The sequence below is a fragment of the Vulpes vulpes genome, chromosome 8 (genome assembly GCF_048418805.1).
Source record: "Vulpes vulpes isolate BD-2025 chromosome 8, VulVul3, whole genome shotgun sequence".
Classification (NCBI taxonomy): domain Eukaryota; kingdom Metazoa; phylum Chordata; class Mammalia; order Carnivora; family Canidae; genus Vulpes; species Vulpes vulpes.
The window spans coordinates 81,116,932-81,140,509 of NC_132787.1; the positions used below are offsets into that span (position 1 = coordinate 81,116,932).

The 23,578-nt window shown below is 35.2% G+C and overlaps 1 protein-coding gene and 1 pseudogene across 2 annotated transcripts in view; one reads left to right on the forward strand and one right to left on the reverse strand.

Annotated features, from left to right (window-relative positions):
• The window catches only part of HNRNPLL (heterogeneous nuclear ribonucleoprotein L like), a 39,794-nt gene extending 17,032 nt beyond the window's left edge, over positions 1–22,762 (forward strand). The window contains exons 4-13 of one of the 2 annotated variants that reach the window (XM_026018936.2): positions 1,528–1,613; positions 3,708–3,804; positions 3,891–3,963; positions 8,389–8,460; positions 13,226–13,443; positions 16,612–16,733; positions 17,199–17,400; positions 18,299–18,356; positions 18,440–18,538; positions 21,705–22,762. In XM_026018936.2, the coding sequence (XP_025874721.1) occupies positions 1,528–1,613; positions 3,708–3,804; positions 3,891–3,963; positions 8,389–8,460; positions 13,226–13,443; positions 16,612–16,733; positions 17,199–17,400; positions 18,299–18,356; positions 18,440–18,538; positions 21,705–21,760 (1,083 nt within the window). In that variant the 3' untranslated portion in view covers positions 21,761–22,762. The remainder of the gene's footprint in view (positions 1–1,527; positions 1,614–3,707; positions 3,805–3,890; positions 3,964–8,388; positions 8,461–13,225; positions 13,444–16,611; positions 16,734–17,198; positions 17,401–18,298; positions 18,357–18,439; positions 18,539–21,704) is intronic. The other variant, XM_026018937.2, reaches the window with a different exon arrangement.
• LOC112935277 (mitochondrial fission 1 protein pseudogene) lies at positions 2,575–3,034 on the reverse strand (annotated as a pseudogene).
• Positions 22,763–23,578: the final 816 nt, after the last annotated feature.

A 23,578-nucleotide genomic window follows, 5' to 3' on the forward strand; every position in this document is an offset into this window, starting at 1 on the left:
ATTATTAAGATGAATCTTAATTTTGGCTATCATGTAACAAACAGATTTTGAGCACTGAAGCTGAAAAGGTCAGACATGCAGTTGTTACAATTAAATAAGCACATTATAAATTTTGTACATTCAGCATCAGTGTTAACTCTGTTTTGGATAGGGAATTAGACTTGTTAGAAATGATCAAGAAACTTCTCTCACTCATGTGCAAGCACAATTGTTAAGGGCAACTATTAAGAAAGGACAGAAGCCCAAAGATGTATATATCATTTTAAGTGGTTTGAGATCACGTATTAAAAACCTGTCTGAGGGATCCCTGGGTAGCGTAGCGGTTTAGCGCCTGCCTTTGGCCCAGGGTGCGATCCTGAAGACCCGGGATCCAGTCCCACGTCGGGCTCCCGGTGCATGGAGCCTGCTTCTCCCTCTGCCTATGTCTCTGCCTCTCTCTCTCTCTCTCTCTCTCTCTCTGTGTGACTATCATTAAAAAAAAAAAAAAAAACAAACCTGTCTGATTTTCTTAAAATTCTGTTATACCCTTTAAAAAAAGTGATATTAGCAGAATTTTTATAAAGCATTCATGTCCTGAATCAGTTAAGTTTTTTACTCCATAATCACATGCTGCTTCATAATAAATCAGTGACAAGGGAACTTTATTTTTGTGATGAATAGAGTATCACAGTAAGGGAAGCTTCAATTAGTATGATTTCTAGTAAGGGTATGTGATATTGGGACATAAAGCATAAGCATAAGATACTATTTAAATTTTACTAGATGTTATTTATCTCTGTAATATTTCTAGACTTATTAATAAGCAGTATCAATATAGTTCTAGTATTTTGTGTTTGAGGAAAAAGAACAAATCTGATCTAGTACAAGTACTCTCATTGGTTTATGGTTGTATTCCTAGTACCTAATGGTGCCACCATGTAATTGTAGGTGCTCAAGAAATTTCTTGACAGCTGAAGAGTTGTTGTTAAGTGGGTATTTTAGTTCTTTATTATTTAATTCAGGGATCTTGTTTGTTGATATCTAACATTGTATAAATGATCTTCCCAGAGTCTTGTCTCTATATAGTCATCCCTTAAAAAATGAATACCAAGTTGGTCTGTTACTACTTTTTTTTTTTAAGAAGTAGTAACACTTCTTAATAAGTATTTATTACTATAATTTAAGGGATCATAAAACATTTCAGAATCACATTTGGAAAATGAAACATATATTAATTGATTATAGGTTGGCTTTATTGTGTATTGTCAGACGTTATTTTAGGTACCTGTGAAATAGGAATCAAGTATTTATTTAGGAGATAAAATAGGTAACAGTCCTTTTGAAATATTTCATTGTAATTTTTTTAAAGTTAGATATACTGTATGGATGAGGAAATAATTTAGAAGTGTAACAGTTTTTAAAAGTTTAATAGTAATGAATAGAAATGACATCTTGACAGGTTTTTTTTAAGTTGAAAAAGGTATAGTATAACTTTCTTGTTTTTCCAAATATAAAATGTGAAGAAATCTTGTTTTCTTTCCTTCATAGGATGTCTTATATACTGTATGCAATCCTGTTGGAAAAGTACAGCGTATTGTTATATTCAAGAGAAATGGGATACAAGCAATGGTTGAATATCCTTTACTTATAAATTTTTTTTATTGATGTATAAGAATGCTGTGTAATGTGGTCTTGTTTTCCCTTTATAATTTCTAGACAAGTGGTATTCTCCACTCCTCTCCCCCAAACTACTTTAGATTTAAACAATGAAACTGCAGTACTTACAGATAAGAATATCTTACTACCTAAAAACATTCTAGTGCTGCATCTCCAGAGTGTGCTTTGTCTTTTTAATGGGGAAAAAATGTTTGATAATATGTACATTTGTACCTTTCTAAAATGTGAATCTCTCCTTAAAATAAGTAGTTTGAAAGTACCAAAACTTTATAGAGTTGATAATATAAAACTCTTACCTTTTTTTGTTGAATTTTTTTTTTAAGATTTATTTTTATTTATTTATGATAGTCACAGAGAGAGAGAGGCAGAGACACAGGCAGAGGGAGAAGCAGGCTCCATGCACCGGGAGCCGGACGTGGGATTCGATCCCGGGTCTCCAGGATCGTGCCCTGGACCAAAGGCAGGCGCTAAACCGCTGCGCCACCCAGGGATCCCTTTTTGTTGAATTTTTAAATGGTCATAGTTTATGTAAGAATTTTTCATTGTTAAATTTGTTAATTGTTGAGTAAAAGGTGCAAGTTGCAAAATAGTATGTATTGTATAATGCCATGTAAAAAGAAAATAACTACCCACCCCTCCCCCCACCTATGTGTACATGTGTATGCATAGAAAAACATGAGGGCTTTACAGCAAACTTTTTTTTCCCCCCTAAGCCAAGGCCCAGTTTTATTAACACTCATTCTAGAGCACATGGTTTGGGGCTATTAGACACCTCTCTGGGGAAAGGAGGCTGTAGGCTGGCAGGCAGTGATAGGATATAGAGGAAAGGTACAACAAAGTTGGATGGGTCCCCCCTCTTCAAGTATCCCCCATAGACTCCCACATATCTCTGGGCAGGGGTTGGAGGTATGATCTCATTCAGGATTTGGACTTGGATACAGCAAGTCGGATGAGTCCAGCCAGGTCCACCACGCCTAGGGCTACATCTCCAACAATGGCCATGTCCACTAGTCCATCTTTCTTCCTGGCCTGTCAATGAGCCATTCCAGTTCCTGGGCCTGGTTGTTCTGAGGCTCTGTCTGCAGCAGCCCCCGCACATGCTTTAGTGCCTTCTCATATTCTTTGAGCCAGTAATTCCCCATAGCCAGGTAGAAGACATAAGCCCACTGCTCTTCTTTACTCCCTTTGGGGAGCAGCTACTCTAGCAGTGCAATGCCTTTGCGGATGTCATCGCTGTACTTGCTTCGCATCAGGCACCAGCCATACTCAAACCGTGTGCTCTTTGACACGAAACCTGCTACCTTCCCAGATTTGAAATTTCTTTAACAAACTTCAGCAGGTCATCCACAGACACCAACTTGTTCAGTATGGCCTCCATGGCCGCTGCCACTGCAGTCCTCACACCTAGGTTGCTACTGTGCCACCAGTCTCCATGGTCTACTGGCAGGGAGAGCCACTTTCTTCTACAGCAAACTTTTAATGGTGCTGACTTCCAGCAAGGTGTTTTGCTCTTTTTTTTTTTTTTTTTTTTAAACCACTTTGGTAATTTTTTTTTTTAACTATAGACCAAATAATTTTTTAAAACCAATAAAATGAAGGTAGTTAAGTGATTATAAAACCCTGCCTTCTAAAAAAAAAAAATTTAAAAAAAACCCCTGCCTTCTCAGAAATATATAAAATCAATTATTTGTTTTATATAGTTTTGTTTTTTTGTAATGTTTTTCCTCCTTTAAGAGTAAATTATTTCCTGCTTCAAGAGAGCGGACTGTCGTTTGCCAGGGAATGGGACCATGCTCCATTTCCCCTCTTCCTTTCAATTTATAAAGTACTTCTAATGGCATAGGAGGATTAATGTCGAGTTTTTAGTTTATTATGTTTTCTTTGGCACCCTTGATCTTAAAAAGAAATTCTCCTAAAATTCATCTAGAAATTTTATTGGTAAAGCATTTCTAGAAGTGAGAGTTATGTCTGATTATTTTCAGTTCTTTTCTTTAGGCAGTGAATAATGATTAAATATTTAATTTAAACCAAATTTCCTTAATAGATCTTATGTTTGAATCAGTCCTTTGTGCCCAGAAAGCTAAAGCAGCACTCAATGGAGCAGATATATATGCTGGATGTTGCACACTAAAAATTGAATATGCAAGGGTAAATATTTTTTTCAACACTTTGCCAAAGAAATATTTATGCTTTGGATATACAATTTGAGCTTACTTTTTTTTTAATCTTAACAGCCAACTCGTCTAAATGTTATTAGGAATGACAATGACAGTTGGGACTACACTAAACCATATTTGGGAAGACGAGGTAAGTATTTTATGCATTTTAGAATGTCTTACATCTGCTGACAAATTTTTACGTGCAGTTAGCTTCCTTTTTCCTGAGGTGAGCTAGTTCATTCAAATGAAAACCTTGTTTGGTGAATGCTTGTGTTGCTAAAGGCCTTGTAATGCTGGAAAATAACCTTGAAATTAGTGCCCCCTACTGGTATGTACTGAGTTATTTATATTTAGTTCAACAAGGAGCCCACACATACAGGCACGCCCGCAGTTCAAGGACTTGCATTTCTCCAAGCAGCTCTCTCTCTTTGGAGGAGAGGAAACTGATTCAGAATATTCCTTACAAACTGCAAACTTGCACACTGCTTCTCTATGGAAAGGACTTTTCCCCCAAGCTGGACGAGGCATTAAGAAGGATAGAGGACTCCAGCAGGCTGACTCTACACTTCATCATGCACAACATCGGCATCAGCAAAAAGCCCTCTGAAAAACTCAGACTTGCAATTCACCTTGACTGCATACTGCATGCACCATCACCCCAAGTTTTTAAAGGAGGACACTTAACAGTACTTCAGACTTGCATGGGATGAACACCATGATAGACTGTGCCCATTTATTCAAGTTGTATATGTATATTGGTCTGATTTCCCTTAAGGCTTCAGTTGTAGAATTTAAGACTTTTCACAAAGTACTAGACTTTATTTACGATGTTGTAAATCTTAATGCCCATTAATGTAACTGTTTGCAGCTTAGATTCAAATTGTTAATTGGCAATAACCAGGACCAATTTATCTATAGGTCTTGAGAACTGCTAATGCTCAACCAATCCACACAGATATTAAAGATAAAAGGATTAGAAAGGTGCACACTTGCTGCACTTAAGTTTACTCTTTTGGGTTTTTTTTTTCCTTAATTGTGGACATCGAACAGATTAACATGATGAAAAGATGCATTATATGTAAAAGATGGTTTCTGTGTGGTTTGATTTTTTTTTTTTTTTTGTAAAGTGGCTGTTTATAAGTTGTCACTTTTTGTAACAATTTAAGGTTATCTATTACTCATGTTAACTTGTGTAACTAGAAATTTTGACATTTCAAATATAGGTGAAAGTAACATGTCTGTTCAAGGTACACTATATTTAAATCTGATAAATCTTAAAATAAGCATTTCATTTGAGATGCATTTTCACCTATAACTTATAAATGCTAGATCTCATGAGCATAGATTTGATTGATAAAATTGTTCAACTAATTGTGTGGCAATTTTGGAATATACAAATTAAAATGTGGATCTTGTAAAAACAAGGGGGCTGCAGTATTGGCTACACCTCAACTACAATATCAGTTTTTGAACCACATGTTGGAAAAACTTACCAATATGATCATATCTGTAAAAGTCCATAAAGTAGGAAAAATTTTTGTGGCATCCAAAATATCTTGGGCAGTAGGGACGCAATAGTGCATGTACTCTTGCAAAAAGAAAAAATAAAAAGACAATGCAATGATCTTGTGCATGCTCCAATATTTAGAACTTTGGATGATTGGCCCCTTTAATTCTCAATTGTTAGGAAATCATCTTGCCTTATGCATGGGGTTGCAAACAGGTTTGTATTGTGATGCAGCTTTGGCCAGACCCCACATTTTTCCCTACTCACAAATCTGCTTGGCATAAGCTTGGTACAGTTGAATACAGTATTGGAAAAAAAGCCTTAGTACTCAAACAACAGAACAAGTGGTTGATGAGAAATCTCTCACTTCTGTCAATTTACAGTCTGTTATTGAATACTTTTTTTTTTTTTTTAACTCATTTGAGATAGTGAGTTTTGGTCACATTTCTCTTAATGTCTCTTAAAACATTTGTGGATATGCTTCTTACTTAGTAGTGTTTACATCTGTTCTGTTAGGAGGTCTAAAGTTTATGCAGAGCCAGCCTTGGTTAGTTTTTCCTATAAGAGTTATAATCAGAAAAGGTTAGAAATGTGTGAGGTAGATATTTAAAGAGTGAAATATAAAGAAGTAAAGTAGAATTTTAGTTGGTTTTCAAAGGAAAATAATTCTTGCTTTGTAATTCCTGACAGATACTTGTCTGGCAAGACTGTAGCAGTTTATATTCTTGTTTTTGTAGTGACTTCATCATCCAATCAAGTTGATAACTGAATTGTAACTTTTTCTACCAAAAAGAACTCTGTAATAAATATTACCTCATTTTTAAAAGTCCTTTTCAGCCCAAATTACATTTTAGTGCAAAAAGTTCTTAGCCTGGACTCCAGAAAATCGTTCCAGAAATGTTAAGCAAAACTTGTGTATGTGTGCACTTTTTTGGGGGTGAAGGTAATACAGCTTCCATCAGATTTTAGATGTATTCATGGAAAGTTATAAGCCACTATTTATAGACTGATATAATCAGTATTTGACTCTTCTGCACACTTCTGTTTTATGTGACCTTATATTAGGTAGTGAATACTTCAAATGAAGAGAATTATTAATAATGAGAATGTTTGGTTGAAAGATACCTTGGGAGACCATCTACTCTTAACTCCTTCATTTTATGAATGAAGATTGTGAGTTTCTGTGATTTTTTTTTTAAAGATTTAATTTATTTATTCATGAGAGACACAGAGAAGAGAGAGGCAGAGACACAGGCAGAGGGAGAAGCAGGCTCCATGCAGGAAGCCCAATGTGGGACTCGATCCCGGGACTCTAGGATCATGCCCTGGGCCGAAAGCAGGCGCTAAACCATTGAGCTACCAAGGCGTCCCGAGTTTCTGTGATTATACAGTGAATTAGTGGTTAAATTGGAATCTTCTGATTCCTAATCTAGTGCTCTTTCCTTTATAGCACACTGTTAACTTGTTTCAATAAAACTGAGCCGTGAAGACATAGTGGTTTTGGTTTAAGATTCCTTAGATCAGATAAGGAATTTCATGTAGTGTTTGGTGGCATACTTAAATAGAGGAATACTAACAGAAAGGATTAGCTGACTGGGTTAATTCAAGAGGAGTGGGACTTAAATGGTGATGGTGGAATCCATGTAATGGAAAGAAGGAACTATGAATGGCGGGAGAAGAAATGACTTTGGGGAAATGGAGGGAGGATCTTAATAACTTGGAGCATATGAAAGGGTTTTTGGAGAAAGACTAAGTCTGTGAGGCCCCAAGTGGGATAGAATATGGGTAGAGGACCAATTTCTATACAATATAAAAATTAATTATCTTCTAATTTTGGACCAACTGAAAATGTAAGGGAAAGTAATGAGTACCTTTTTATGGGTTTTGGGGAAGCAGAGGGCTAGATGGTTTTTTTGATTGATAGGGATGGTATAAAGAGAATTTATATACTGAATAAAAGTTGAATTAAATGACCTCTTAGGTCCCTTTTAATGCTATGATAACTTGAAATAGGTACTTAAAATGACAACTTTTCTAGGCTGAAGTGAAAATTATTTCTCATCTCCCATAAACCTCATTTGTTTAGGTGACTAAGGATTTATAGAAAGCCTCTTTATGAATTTTCAAAGATTTAGAATGACCAGACTCAAAGATACATTTTTTAAAATTTTTATTTGGTACTATAATATGATCAGCAAACTTTCTAAAAATATTGTACAATAATTTCTAAAATTTACCAACATAGGAAGTGTTGTTTTAGAAGCTTACAAGTAATTTTTTTTTGATGTCTCAAATTAAATTTAGGAAAATTGGCATGCCTTTCCTAAAAACTTAGCTAGAATTAAAATTGTTTTTTAGGAGTATTGTAGTACTCTCATCCAATAATGTAGCCCCCTTGGTTAGCTTTATCTTGGCATATTTAAACTTTGGGGAGTGCTCATAGTCCTGCCTGGTGTTAAGGTCTATACACAATGACCAATCCATGATATAATATGGGCCAGTGATGTGCAAATTTCCAGCTCTCAAGTCAGTAGGTGTTTGTAAATATGTGTATATACATATAAAATACTCTGTGTTTACTGATTGTGAAACCATGTAATACAGGTTGTTGTTGGCTTATGCTGAACTTCTTGAAAGAAGCCCACTTTGAAAATGTGTTGCTGTTGAAGCTAATAGTATGATTCAGGTACTGTCTTTCAAAAGTACTGCACTTAAAGCTTGTTTTAAAGACATGTATTGGTAAAAACTTCTGTACAGTGTCAAACTCTAGCATTGTGTATGTTCACTTTCTGAAAAGTATCCATTCTTTCCTTAAATTTGAAAGTGTGATTGTATTTGGCATTTGCCAAAATTTTCAAGTTAAGTGGAATTTGTTAGATAGAATTACTTCCTTAAACTCTTGGTGTTTGTATTTAAATTGGATATGAATGGATGTTTAAAGTTAACCAGGAATCATATTTCTTTTATGAATTGTAATGGATGTTTTGAATGGGTGTTTCCCATGTGAGTACTCTGTTAAGTACTTGGGTCAAAATTGTTAAAACCATGTTTCTACTTTTGTGTCAGATAGAGGAAAGGGTCGCCAGAGACAAGCCATTTTGGGAGAACACCCTTCTTCGTTTAGACATGATGGCTATGGTAAGTTTGTCAAGGCAGAAGGAAGGTAGTATAGATGAACTATTAGAATTTTTGCATTTCTGATGAAGAATGGCACATTTCTTGTCTCTATTTTTCCTGCTCACCTGACTTGGTTTATAGGGGATCAGTCCCTTATAATGTACTCCCAAGGAGTTGTCCAAAATCCTTTGTTTTCTTAGGATATTGATATATAATCCTTGAGATGAATGAGAGCTGTTGGTTGGGGATTGAAAGCTTTATTACCAGTTTGGTTTGGTTTGGTTTTGATTAGTAATAGGCTCTGGTCTGTTAGAGGACCAAAAAGAAATATTGCTGCTTAGTAAGTATATTTTCTTCCATTCTAGCAATTACGAACAATGAGGAACTTTGAGTAATAAAGGCAGAAAGAGGGGCATTTGTCAAAAAGAAACATGTTTCTGGTTAGAGCCTAATTCTTTAGTCCTGGAGTTGGTATTTTGGCTTTGGCTAAATTTGTTTGTATTTAATTCCTCTTTTAAAACTTCAGTTTTAATGTTTGCTATGTTGATAAGATGAGGTCATGAAACCTAAAATAATAGTCTTCCCAAGGAAAAAGTTAGGTATCAGACTATTATCCTTGTAGGGGTAGATGTTGAGAATTGTTATTGATAAGACTTTCAACTGGTTATAAGGTTTGTGTTTTTTAAATGCTTTTTAGTTTTTAGTAGTAGTTATTGACCCCACCTATTCTGTGGTTTAAAGCTGAAGTACAATGCTCTTAGAAGTGATAGAAAATAGAAATTGCTATACTGTACTCTCGGGATTTATTTTTGAAAAGCACCCGGTGTTGGCTCTGAAATGTTTTCAAATTGCATTCCTTAGTGTCTTTTGTTGAACTCTGAATTTATTAACTTGTGTGTGTGTGTGTATGTGTGTGTATGTTCAAGTTATATGGTAGTCTATATGGCAGAAGTGATTGAAACAATCTCTTTGTTGTCAAAACAGTAAATGTGATATGGAATGAGAATCTTATTACAGCTGTTTTAGTGTGTTCCTTGATCATTTTTCTTAGCTGTTTCTTTAACAGCATAAATATTAAGTTGGTCATTAGGAGCCCTTATTAGGAGCCCACTGTGCTTTCCATAATGGAGGGTAACAAAGAAAGCCCACTGTGCTTTCCATAATGGAGGGTAACTTCTAATCATAAGTTTTTTTTTTAAGATTTTTATTTATTTATTCAGAGAGAGAGAGAGAGGGAGGCAGAGACACAGGCAGAGGGAGAACCAGGCTCCACACAGGGAGCCCGACGTGGGACTTTATCCCGGGTCTCCAGGATCACACCCCAGTCTGCAGGCGGCGCCAAACCGCCGCACCACCAGGGCTTCCCTAATCATAAGTTTGTAGTGTAGTTGTGGAGTATATGTGTTATGGCAGTCAGGAAAGGGCTAAAAATAGTTTAAATATTTTGCCAAAGGAATCTAGAAAAATCTGTGAAAAAAATAAATGAAGGACAAAGAACCCTGCTGTGGTAGTGTTGACACAGACTATTTTCTCAGTATGGGTTTTCAGGTTTGCTTTTCTTTTTTATAAACTATATCTCACTGAAAAATTGTATAAATAAAAATGTTATATGTCCTAGAAGAACTTGATATTTTTAAAAAGCCCAAGTGAAATTCTTTGTCAGTTTCATACCTTAATTGATTTTGTGTGTGTGTATGTGTGTGTGTATAAATTTTAAAATGTAAACTTAAAGAGAGGTGCAAAATTCTTTGCATTGGCAGATAAATAGGGTCCTACTGAGGAGGAATGGTTGTGGTGGGGTTATGTAGGGGTATACATTCTGAGCTATGTCCATTGAAACAGTTAACTCTGATGATAACTTGTTCTGCTTTCCTCGGGAAGTAAGCAGAATAGAGTATTGGAGGAGAGAGAGAGAGAGAGAGAGATGACTAAAAAGAGGTGGAGAAGTAAGGTGAGGAAATTGGGGAAAAGCAAAGATGGGAGTAGGTGCTAGTGATATGTTGAGCCTTTTTAAAAACTGCAAATCATAGCTGTATCCCTTCACATCTGCAGTTCAGCAAAACAGGTATTTTTGCACTCTGGTGTCATATGATACCATGGGTGGCTTTTCCTTTCTGATGGTATATGAGAATGAGGGAATAGAAAGGTTTAATTGTTTAATTATATTAAATTTATACATCAGTTTGTTATAGTATTAAAGATCTGTGCTTTCAGAATTCTTTAAATCTTTTACTCTGGGAAGCCCTGTCGTAGGAGGTGAACTAGTAGACGCCCTCATACTTGAAAAATACTATTTTTGCCACTTTTACACAGATTTATTTTCTGTAAGCCTCAGAAAAAATTGTATATTAATTGCTAGCATCTTTGGATATGGCCCCTGAACCAAAGGTTTCAAAGTATAAGGGTGAAAAATGCCTTCAAAATTATAATAATGCCATTTATGTAGCATTTTTCCACATAAAGTTAATTTTTTTAATACCCGAAGTATTAGCTTTTGAGCATCAAAACATGAGAGACACAGGGAGAGAGAGAGAGAAGCAGAGACCACAGGCAGAGGGAGAAGCAGGCTCCATGCAGGGAGCTTGATGCGGGACTTGTTCCCGGGTCTCCAGGATCAGGCCCTGGGCTGAAGGCAGCGCTAAACTGCTGAGCCACCCAGGCTGTCCAAGCATCAAAACATTTTGTGTGAACTTTTTGTTTTATGTATAGAAAGCTTTTAAAAGATTTCTATTTTTTCTTCTTAAAATATAGGCAACAATTTAAATAGTGTAGACACATAATTTAATCCTGAAAGCTGAGGTCATGATTACAAATATCAGTTATATTCTCTTGCACTGAATATAGTTGTTACCTATGGCAGTGGATCTCAACATTTTTGGACTTTAAATAGAGTGGAAGTTTCCACTGCTCGTCTGCCACACATCTTTCTACTTTCTATGACAAAATGTAGCGATAATAGTGAAGTGTCATTACTGTACAAGCAAATGGTGGTAGTGGAGGGATGATGTGGTATGGATATGTACTTTTGCAGTAGGGATAAGAATGAGTGATATTTGACCTTAGCTTATGTATCAAGTTTAAATTAGAGGCCAAAATATGTATAGTCACTAACAAGTAACTCACCATGAGCTATAGTGTTTGTTTTGATAAACTACTAATTATCAGTGAGAAGGGCAGTTGAAAACCATTCCAATTTAAGGCAACACTGGTGATGATGCATTGATGAAGTGTTTCTCCCTCCATGAAATTGTAGGAATTCACACTGTGTGTATGCTCATTGGTAGTATTGCTGTGTTGTTAGGAATGGCAGCTATATTTAGAATACTAAATACTAAATTGGAGTCTGCAGAAACTCTAATATGAATACCAAAATGTGGTTTTAGTAACTTACCTGATAGATGACAAGTGTCCCTTAGTCTTACATAAAAATGAGAGCCAGTAGCATTACATACTCTTTATTTCTTGAGAAATGAGGAAAAGACTTGGGCTTTTGGATTGGTATCTTGCACATCAGGAGGAGCTTTGCATGTACAAGAGTATGCTTCTGTAATCACTAACTCAGGAACACCTAACATGTATAGGTTTATAATTCTGAGTTATATCTCCATTTTAGTTACTGCTGCTTTTTTTTTTTAATTGAGGTATAGCTGACATACAATGTTATATTAGTTTCAGCTAGACAACATAGCAATTGGACAAGTCTATACATTGTGCAGTGCTCACCATGTAAGTGTAGTACCATATCATGTTATTACAGTGTTATGGGCCATATTCCCTATGCTGTACTTTTCATCCAGAGACTCTTTTTTTTTTTTTTTTTTGTAGCTGGGAGTTGGTACTTCTTAATCCCCTTCATCTCTTTCACCCCCTCCCTTTCCCCTCCACAACCACCACTTTATCAGTCTTCTTAGTTGCTTCTCAGTTCTTATGACTCTCATCTTGCTATTGTGAATGTGCCCTGTGCCTGCTTTTAGTATCAGTTCTCCAGACTCCCCCATTCCTGTCTGTTCCATTCACTTTAGCTTTATTTTCTTGTTTTATGGATGGGAAAACCAGATAAATCAAAGTTGTTTAAAACTACTCTAAAATTAGCAAGTTGATTCTTCATAAGGATTCTCAATAAGAGATGTAGATTTGTGTGTGTGTTGTGACAACAGTTTCAGATACTCGGGCATTATTTTCTTCTGGGTTCTTGATGTTTCAGATAATGCAGATGCTGAATAAATGACACCTTTCAGTAGGTGTGATATTAACAAAATTAGAGGTTTTGTTTCCTAGATTAGAATTAGGGGAATAAAGTACTAACCAGAAAGCACATTACAGTAAAATCTATTCAAGGGGATAGCCTTTCAGTGGATTAAAGAGATGTTCTTTTTGTTATGTCTGTATATAGATAGTTTCCGAGATTTCACTGTATATATTATCTCCAAAAGATATTGACAGAATGGTTTTTAAACAAATTTGAGATAATTATAATTTATACACAGTGGCCCAAAGTTTTACATTGATACCCCTCCATCATCCCTGCTATCTTTGGCCTGATCTTATATACACTTTTTTGTTAACAGTATTTTTTAAAATATAAACTTAAAAGCCTGACATATATGCAGGTCAATGCATCTTGGATCTGGTACAAAGAAGTACAGATTTTATTAATCTCCACAGGTTATATTTGAAAACACATTTGAGTTTTCCTTGGACATACATCAAACTAGCTAATATTAAGAGTTTACTTTTAGTGTGAAGTGTGTCTGCTAAAGTTGTGTTTTGTTTATCATTTTTATAGGATCCCATGGTCCATTATTGCCTTTACCGAGTCGTTACAGAATGGGCTCTCGAGACACACCTGAACTTGTTGCATATCCATTACCACAGGCTTCTTCCTCTTACATGCATGGAGGAAATCCCTCTGGTTCAGTTGTAATGGTTAGTGGATTGCATCAGCTAAAAATGAATTGTTCAAGAGTGTTCAACCTTTTCTGCTTATATGGAAATATTGAAAAGGTAAGTTTTGTTTTATACTAATTTCTTTTGCTAGGATATCTAGTAGGGAAGTGTGAAAAGTCAGCAAATATGTGTGTCTTCTTATATTAGGAACATACAAGTTCTTCCAGTAATAACCCACATAAGCTAAAAATTCATTAGGTACAAGCTTCAGAAATTGGGTTTCGTTGGTAAGTCATCAGTATAGGTTGTTGCTACTAAAAATACTTTAAAAATAGCTAATATAAATAGAAATCCAAAGCAGTAGTTTAATCAATTACTACCCTGTTTTGATTGTAATGATACAAAGAGTGTCTAGCATTTAACCTGTTAACTGTAGAATTAGAAAGAGCAGTTACTTTTATGGAGCTTGGCCGTAAATCATGAGTTTCAGGAGACTTCTAGATTTAATACTTGCCTCCTAAGTGCTAGGGCTCTAGTATCTTCTGAGGAACAATGTGCTTTTAGGTCTATCAGTATCTGAAACAGTGACCCACTTTGAAAGAATGTGTCCAAAACTGTATCTGGAGGCTTGCCTTTTAAGATTTTATGTATTTATTCATGAGACACAGAGAGAGAGAGAGGCAGAGACACAGGAGGAAGAAGCAGGCTCTATGCAGGGAGCCCAATGCGGGACTTGATCCCAGAGCTCCAGGATCACGCCCTGAGCCGAAGGCAGATGCTCAACCACTGAGCCACCCAGGTGTCCCACTAAACTATTTTTTAAAGAATCATGGAAAATTTAACTGGGGAAATGATTGGTTGTTTTAAGTTACCAGTTATTTGATACACTTGTTAATTTGAATTTCAGTACGGAGATAATGTTATTTTTCTTTATTTTTTTTATTTTTATTTTTTTAAAGATTTTATTTATTTATTCATAGACACAGAGAGAGAGAGAGGTAGAGACACAGGGAGAGGGAGAAGCAGGCTCCATGCAGGGAGCCCGATGTGGGACTTGATCCCGGGTCTCCAGGATCACACCCCAGGCTGCAGGCGGAGCCAAACCGCTGCACCACCAGGGCTGCCCGTTATTTTTCTTTATTGTTATTTTTCTTTATTCTTTTCACAATAAAAAAGGTACAAGCATGAGTCATAAATGTGTGTGCGTGAGGGAGCCTGGGTTGAAAAGTTGGTACTCTTAGTTCTTACTTCGTTAATTCTAAAGGCTTCTTGATCTGAGAAAGCAACTCAGAAAATCTCTGAAACAAGAATTTCCTCAACATAACCATTTGACCGCATTTAGAAAAGAAAAGAAAGAAAATCCCACATTTGGTCTAGGGATAACATATGGGATATTTCTGCTTATATAACTTGCCAGGAATACATGGGACAGATTTAGCAACATTGAGAGAAGTAGTTCAGATTTTTTCACACAGACATTTCTCTTAGACACCTAGGTGTTAGTTAAGGTGTAGGAACTGCATGTTTGATAACTAAATGGGCTTTAATGTGTATTTTAACCTTATCACATAATGTTACTTTTCTGTTTGTGCTTTTCACATTTATAGGCAATCAAAATCAGGCAGTTTAATTAACATCTTTAGTATATTTTTGTCTTTTCTGTTATGAACTAATTATCTCATGATTTAGAAACCTAAATCGCTTGGTCTGATAAACTTAAGTTTTCTGTGTGCTATTTGAGCAATTCCGGTCTCACATCTCAAAAATGTTTAAACAGGGGCACCTGAGTGGCTCAGTGGTTAAGTGTCTGCCTTTGGCTCAGGTCGTGATCCCAGGATCCTGGGATTGAGTCCTGCATCGGGCTCCCTGCAGGAGCCTGCTTCTCCCTCTGCCTATGTCTCTGGCTTTCTCTGTGTGTCTATCATGAATAAATAAATTAAAAAAAAATTTTTTTTTTAACATTTTAAGTGATTATGATATATAAAACTTAAGCTATGGTAATCTTTTAAAAGATTTATATATAGTTAATTATGCCTCACCTTTTTTTTTTCTTTGAAATTTACAAGGATAAGAGTTACATGTTTAGCATTAGATATTTAGTCATTGCTAGATTTGCAGGTTGATTAAATCAAGGTATAGAAGTTTTGCCCACACGAAGGTAATTGATTTCAAGTTGAAAAGTTCTGCTACAACTGAGTTTTGTTGAAGTATAGGTATAGTATAAAAATGCTAGGATAGCCCATTAAAATTGGTAGTTGCAAGGATGGATATAAATACTATGTTGTATTTGTTGTATAAATGCATTTGTAGTAGTCTTTTACGGTTAACAAATAAGTATGTTCAAGGTATCATGAATGTTAGTGGTACAGAATAGCTATTTAAGGACTTTGTAAAGGGTGGGTAATATGCTGAATGACTATCCTACTTTAACCGATTTAACCCTTATTACTACAGTGTTACCTACTAAAACCAGAATAATATAAGAGGATAGGTATGAGCTTTTGCCCAAGATGCAGTGGAAACTTGTGAAGTGTGCCTGGTTTTTAAACTGCCCCTACGTTGTACAAGCCTTCCTGCTGTCAATGCTATCTCAAGGCTGTCTTGCAGTATTTCTTATAGCATCTTGTTAATTGCTTTAACAGCATTCTGAATAGTTTTAAGTTTTTTATCCTACCTACCAGAATATAAGTTTCAAGAAGACCAGGTCTATTATGTTCACCATTAATCCCCAGTATCTAGCTCAGTGTTTATTAAAACATTTTAGGCACCTAATATTTATTGAATGAATAAATATTGATGAACCCTATCAGATGTTATCATTGTCTCTGTTTTATAGGGAAGTCTGTAGCTTGGAGAGGAAAATTACCCTAAGTCATGCAATACATAGCAGAGACAGAGTAAGCCTGTGTTCTTCTTCATTGTGCTACACAGTAGAATTACAGTCTTCCTTTTACCTTTTATCTTTGTTGAGTTTTGGTCAGAGTTAAGAGTGTCTTTTTTTTATTTATTCATGAGAGACACACAGAGAGAGAGGCAGAGGCACAGGCAGAGGGAAAAGCAGGCTCCATGCAGGGAGCCCGATGTGGGACTCAATCCTGGGCTGCAGGCGGCACTAAACCGCTAAGCCACCCGGGCTGCCCTCAGAGTGTCTTAATAGCACAGCAGAATAAAGTCAAGATTCTAGATGATCTTCTGTATTTGACCTCAACCACTTAAATCATACTCTCAGAAATTCTGTTATTGTAGAAGGGAAACAGTCACCTTTTTGGGATTTTGTATTTGCAGGTAAAATTTATGAAGACCATTCCTGGTACAGCACTGGTAGAAATGGGTGATGAGTATGCTGTAGAAAGAGCTGTCACACACCTTAACAATGTCAAATTATTTGGGAAAAGACTTAATGTTTGGTAATTATCTTAAGTGGTAAATTTTAAATGTATTAAAAAATCTTCATCGTTTTTATTAGATATTTCAGTTTTAGAATATTTTAATGTAATTGAGAGCACATTTGAAACTAGCACCTATAATGTTACCATTTTTGACATAGCATGTTAAGGTCATATAATTCAGGTTTTGCTCACCTATACTTAGTTTTTAGTGTTATGATTATAAAACAGCATGTTAAAACGGGCAAGTTTTATGTAAAGTTCCCTAATGTGAGAATATACCTAAACTTATAAGAGTCGTGGATTATAACTTAAATGTAAATATTCAAATAAGCGTTTAAATATTAAATATTTGAATCATATTTAAATAGCTATGTGTATTATTTGTTAAAATTGGTGCAGGCATAGATACTAACATTTTGAGACTGCCTACTTGCTGCTTTTTATCTAACATGTTTTTTTACCTTTTTCCTTTCCAATCTTTAGTGTGTCTAAACAACATTCAGTTGTTCCAAGTCAAATATTTGAGCTGGAGGATGGTACAAGTAGCTACAAAGATTTTGCAATGAGCAAAAATAATCGCTTTACAAGTGCTGGTCAGGCATCTAAGAATATAATCCAGCCACCCTCATGTGTGCTGCATTATTATAATGTTCCACTGTGTGTCACAGAGGAGACCTTCACAAAGGTAGGTGTTAAAATACAATTACGTAGAATGTTCCTATTATTTTAAAATTTATAACATTTTTACCTCATTTTAAAGTCTTGCACTATTCATCTTCTGCTTTTGATATTCTTGGTGTTCTGTTACTTATTTGGTACTTTATAGCTCACTGTTTGACCATTGTGCTTTTCTGGCCTCCATTCTGCATTATTAGTATTTTTAGTCTTTTGTTGGTTTGTGGCTCAGTTATTTTGAGAGTTGGAATGAAATACCTGACTTCTGCATTCAGAAAATTATTTTACTATGACCTTAAATCTTGTCCATAACAAAATTTTATATATCCCTGCCTTTTTACCAAACTGTAGGAAATGCTTCAGAAAATAATTGATTTTTCTGGAACTCTACTCTCTACCTTAGGTACTAAATAAATCCTGACAACTCTGAGCATACATGTTACATAAAATTTGTAGTTTTATTGTATTAGCACTAAATTACTTACATAGTTTATAAGAAATATCACTTTTTAAAATTGATTTTCTCATAGAACTTACCAGTCTAAAAACATGTTTGACTTAATTCATTCATGCCGGACTTAAACGGTACCACAAAGTTTACTTTTTTTTCTTTTTTCTAGATAGAGAGAACATGCAAGAGCATGCACACATGTGCACATGCAGGAAGGGGGGAGGGGCAGAGGGAGAGTAAGAATCCTAAGCAGGCTCTACACCCAGCATAGAGCCTGATGTGGGGCTTCATCTCATGACTCTGAGATCAGGAGGTCAGCTGAAATCAAGAGTCAGACACTTAACTGTCTGAGCCACCCATGTGCCCCCATAAGGTTTACATTCTAAAAAAAAAAGAAAAAAAGGCAGGAATATTATTTTGGCCATATTTTTAATGGGGTTTTACATTTCTTTGACAGTTATGTAATGACCATGAAGTTCTTACATTTATCAAATATAAAGTGTTTGACGCAAAACGTAAGTGCACATTCCCTCTTTTTAAGTTTTCTGGTTAAACTGATGACAAGCAAATAACTGGATTTTTGTTTGTTTTGTTTTAGCTTCTGCCAAAACGCTTTCCGGGCTGTTAGAATGGGAATGCAAAACTGATGCAGTAGAAGCCCTTACAGCACTTAATCACTACCAGATAAGAGTTCCAAGTAAGAAAGATGTGTCATAACTATTCAATAGGAGTTACTTTAGAAACATCAACAATTTTAAAATAACACTTTTTTTTTAATATAGAGAAGTATGAAGAAAAAAGGCATGTAAGTCCTGCAACTCATAACAATCCTTTTATTAGTTACCTGTTGCTGTGTAACATTACCATACCAAGCAGCTTAAAACAGCAAACTGAGGGTCAGTAACATGTACAGTGTAGCTTGGTATTTCTAACTTAGGGTCTCTTGAAGTTTCAGTCAAGCTGTTGTCTGGGTCTACAGTCATTTCAAGTCATGATTGGGAAGTGGGTAATCCATTTCCAAACTCATTTATGTGCTTATTTGCAAGTCCAGTTAAGCTACATTGGCCATTTCATTGTAGCTGGTTTACTTCGAGTGAGTGATCTGCGAGAGATGAGAGAAATGACTAAAACAGAGGCCCCAGTATCTTTTATAACCTAACGTTGGAAGTGACATACTATCACTTATGCTGTATCCTTGTGGTCCCACAGATCAACCACAGTACAGTGTGGGGAAGGGACCATACAGAGCTGTGAATACCAGGAGGGTAGAGACCATTGGGGCCGTCTTGGATACTGGCTCCCACAGTCCCTGTTGATCTTTTTAGAAGAAAGCAATATATATATGGTTAAAAAATGACACACAGTGGTACAAAATGAAAGTTAAAAAGCTTTCAGTAGCTTCTAACTTGTTTGTCTCCTTTTATTCCTCCTCCTCAGTGTATGTATATCTATGTTTTTAAAAGTTATACAAAATGGTTTTTCTATACATACTCTTCTATGCCTTGCTGTTTTCACTTAATATGTCTTGGAGCTATTTCTGTATCAGCATATGCAAGGCTACTACTGTTTTTTCCCCCAAAGCACAGACAGAGTAGCTATTCATAGTAGAGATACACCACAGTTTATTTGATTTACCCATTTCCCTACTAGTGAATACTGTTTTTTTTCAGTTGTTTTTTCTGTTACTATAATAACATCCCTATCATTGCACTTTTTCTATTTTGTAGGGCAATTTCTTAATGGTGGAGAACATAAAGGTTTATATTCTAATAAATGTTACTAGATTGCCCTTTAGAAAGGTTGTACAGTTTACATCTCTACCTGTGGTATATGAAAATGCCAATTGCCCAACATTCTTACCAACACTGAGTCTTGTCAGACTTTCAATTTTTAGCCAGTATGATAGATTAAAAATGGAATTCCATTGTTTTAATTTGTATTAAGTGAAATTGTCACTGTTTATTCTCTCCAGAATGGTAAAGGCTTCTTTTTCTATCATACAAAATACACTCAAGTATTTAACTTTTGAAGCTTTGTGCTGTGTACTTTACTTTGATCCTGGATTTAAGGAGTGTTAAACCCTTATTTTTCTAATAGTGGAAGAAAAAAGTATTAATTTTATTAGGTGTAATGTGGAAAAAAAGGAAAAATACACACTGAAGGATTAATGGGTGTAATAATATATCTAGGATTTACTTTAAAATATTCCAGCTCCCAAAATGTGTGTGGAGAATAGGTAGATGAAATAAGACTGCCAAATGTTGACAGTTATTAAAACTAGGTGATAAATGGGAATTTATCATATCAATTTATATATTTTTTATGTTTGAAAATTTTAATTAAAGAATAAGAGTACCTCCTTTCATTTAACTTTGAGTCAACAAAAATAAATTTTAAGTAGTGAATCGAGTTTAATCTTTGATAGAAGGCTTTTAAAGGTTTTAAAATTATATACATATTTGAGACATACTCAAGATGTATTTTAAACTACTTGGGGCAGCCCGAGTGGCTCAGCAGTTTAGTGCCGCCTTCAGCCCAGGGCATGATCCTGGAGTCCCAGGATCAAGTCTCACGTCAGGCTCCCTGCATGGAGCCTGCTTCTCCCTCTGCCTGTGTCTCTGCCTCTCTCTCTCTCTCTCTCTCTCTCTCTGTCTCTCATAAATAAATAAAATCTTTTAAAAAAAAATTGAAAACATTTGTTTAAATAAATAAGTAAATAAACTACTTGGAGGCAGGAATAATTATTTATCTTTTTATCCTCTCCAGTGTCATGCAAATACCTGTTAATTTATATGCTTTTTCCTTTATAGGAATTTAAAAAAATTTAATCCATTAAGATACTGGAATTATTTCTTTGCATAATTAATTGAGGAGTTCTCTTTGGTCTGAAAAGAAAGAAAAATGTGTAAAATGGAAAAAATTTTGTGGATTATACTCTTTTTTGAGTAATTCTAGAATTTTTATTTTTTTAAAGAATTTTATTTATTTATTTATTCATGAGAGACACACAGAGAGAGAAGCAGAGACACAGGCAGAGGGGGAAGCAGGCTCTACACAGGGAGCCCGATGTGGGACTCGATCCTGGGACTCCGGGATCATGCCCTGGGCTAAAGGCAGGCACCAAACCACTGAGCCACCGAGGGAACCCTTAATTCTAGAATTTAATACTAGATCCTGGAACTTTTTCAGCTTATTAATATCTTCCCTTACATTCCATTCTTATCCCATTTCCCAGCCTCTATTTGAATTGGCTTTTTAAAAAGCTTTAAATTCAATTAGCCAACATACAGGAAGGACATCATTAGTTTCAGATGTAGAATTTAGTAATTCATGAGTTGCATACAACACCCAGTATTCATCACATCACATGCCCTCTTTAATGCCCATCTCATAATTATCTCATTCCCCCACCCACTTCCCCTCCAGCAACCCTCGGTTGGTTTCCTGGAGTTAAGGGTCTCATGGTTTGTTTCCTTTCAGTTTGAATTGGCTTTTATAGAGGAATTGCCATTCTAATATATTCTGCAAAATGAGCTTCACTAATGGACATAAGCTTAATACTGTTTATCTGTAATGATTAACTAATTCACTAAGAGATGTTGAGTGCCTCTGTGTGTCAGATAGGGTTTAGAGCAGTAGCAAGAGTGTGTAGCTGTGGATAAAAGTTCCTGCCTACATGTAGCTTACCTGCTGGTGGAGATATACAAAAGTAATCTTCCCCTTACCTTACTTAGATAAAAATTTTCCTTCTTTATGTTTCTGCTTCTGATTCTATAAAAAGGTGAAATAATTTACTCTGCCAACTCAGAGTAATCTTGAAAGTGTGATGAAGTGAGCTGTTAACTTTTTTTTTATTTTTACAGATGGTTCCAATCCCTACACGTTGAAGCTTTGCTTTTCTACATCATCCCATTTATAAGAAGAGAAGAGCATGTTAGAATTTATGTTCACCTTTATTACAATTTTAAAGCTACACTTCATTAAGAAAAATCTAAGATGGTTGATCTAATGTTGCCTTGCTTACTTTGATTTAAGATCCTGTTCTGTAATAAACAGATATTTTGCCTTGAGTAAATTTGTTGTAAAGTTAAATATTGAATTGTTTTCATTTTAAAAATAGAATGTCATAATGTAGACTATCTACAGCTTTCTTGTAGATTACACAAATATATGATTTCTAATCTTATTATTTTTCTTCCACAGTGAAAATATATTTGCATTCTTAATGCTAATTATCTGCAAGTATTTTTCCATTGTGTATGAGATTAATGCAGGTGAAAGTATTGCATTTTAATATTATAGAGTTCCTATTATATGTTTAGATGTTTAAGTATGTTGCAGTTATTCATATTAAACATAACTTGTATTTATTAAGTATTTTAATCAAGTTTGAGAATAACATTGCACATAATGAATTTTAAGTACTAAAGATTTAGCTGATTTTATATTTCTGAAAGGCTAACAGACATGGATACACTTGTACAGTATGCACTCAAACTTATTTAAATTGGTGTATTTTTTTTTTTTTTAAGTCATTGTCCATTTGTATTGACATGCCTCTGTTTCTAGTTCCAGTTTGGAGATTTTATAAAGTTACAACAATGAGTTAATGTGTTCATCTTCATTTGTTGCATGTGACTTGATCTTGAAAACACACTTGGTATTTGGCATTGAGATTTTAATAGAAGTTATTAACAATTCTTAACCTGAGATCCATGGAGGGGCTTTAGGGAGTCTGTGAACCCCTTAAAATTGTATGTAGAATTTTGGGTACTTGCATTTTTATTTTTTACTCTTGAATCCATCAGTAATATATGTATTTTTCTATATGGTGCAAGGTGTAAGGATCTAATTTTATTTTTATTCCAAACAGATAGCTGTTTGTTTCAACACCATTTATTAAACATTCTCTTTCCCACTGGATCTGTTTTTTTCCTTTTTTTTGGAAAGTACTACATCTCAAGGAAGGTGTAAGGAAGGTGTAAACATGGTATTAAGAGACTGTAGCACACTTAGCAAATTCAGAGCTTTTTTATAATAAAAATGTCATATAGCCATTTTATATTTTTATCTTTAATGAAAGGGAGAATATTTCATCTACCTAAAATAACTGAAGTTTATAGTTGGCAATAGCAGTTTTGTGATCTTGAGAGTTTTAAACAAATTTGCAAGTAGAAGTTCCACTTAGATCTTTTGTAAAAGTTTTATTGTGAATTTTAACTTAAAAAAGACATTTTGCCTTAATCCTTCTAGAAATGAGGCAGGGATGCCTGGGTGGCTCAGTGGTTGAGCATCTGCCTTGGACTCAGGTCATGATCCCAGGGTCCTGAGATCGAGTTCTGCATGAGAGACCCCACAGGGAGCCTGCTTCTCCCTCTACCTATGAATCTGCCTCTCTCTCTCTGTCTTTCATGAATCAATAAAATCTTTTAAAAAATAAATGAAATGAGGCAGGATTTTAAAAAGTTTTAGAATTATTGAACAGTAAGTTAAGATGGATACCAAACGCATTAACATTTATTTCCCTTTGAATTTTAACAGCTTTCAACCAATGTCCCTTTAGCCCTCTCAAGACCTAGAAAAATTTAAGTTCAGTCTTGAGGCGTTTTAGATTCTTATGGAACCCAGTCAGTTTTGCCAAGGGTAACTTTGTATATGAACTGTAAGTGTGTGGTACTCAGTGGTGTATATTCCTCATTCATTCATTGCCAATTTAATACCTAAGTTTACATAACTC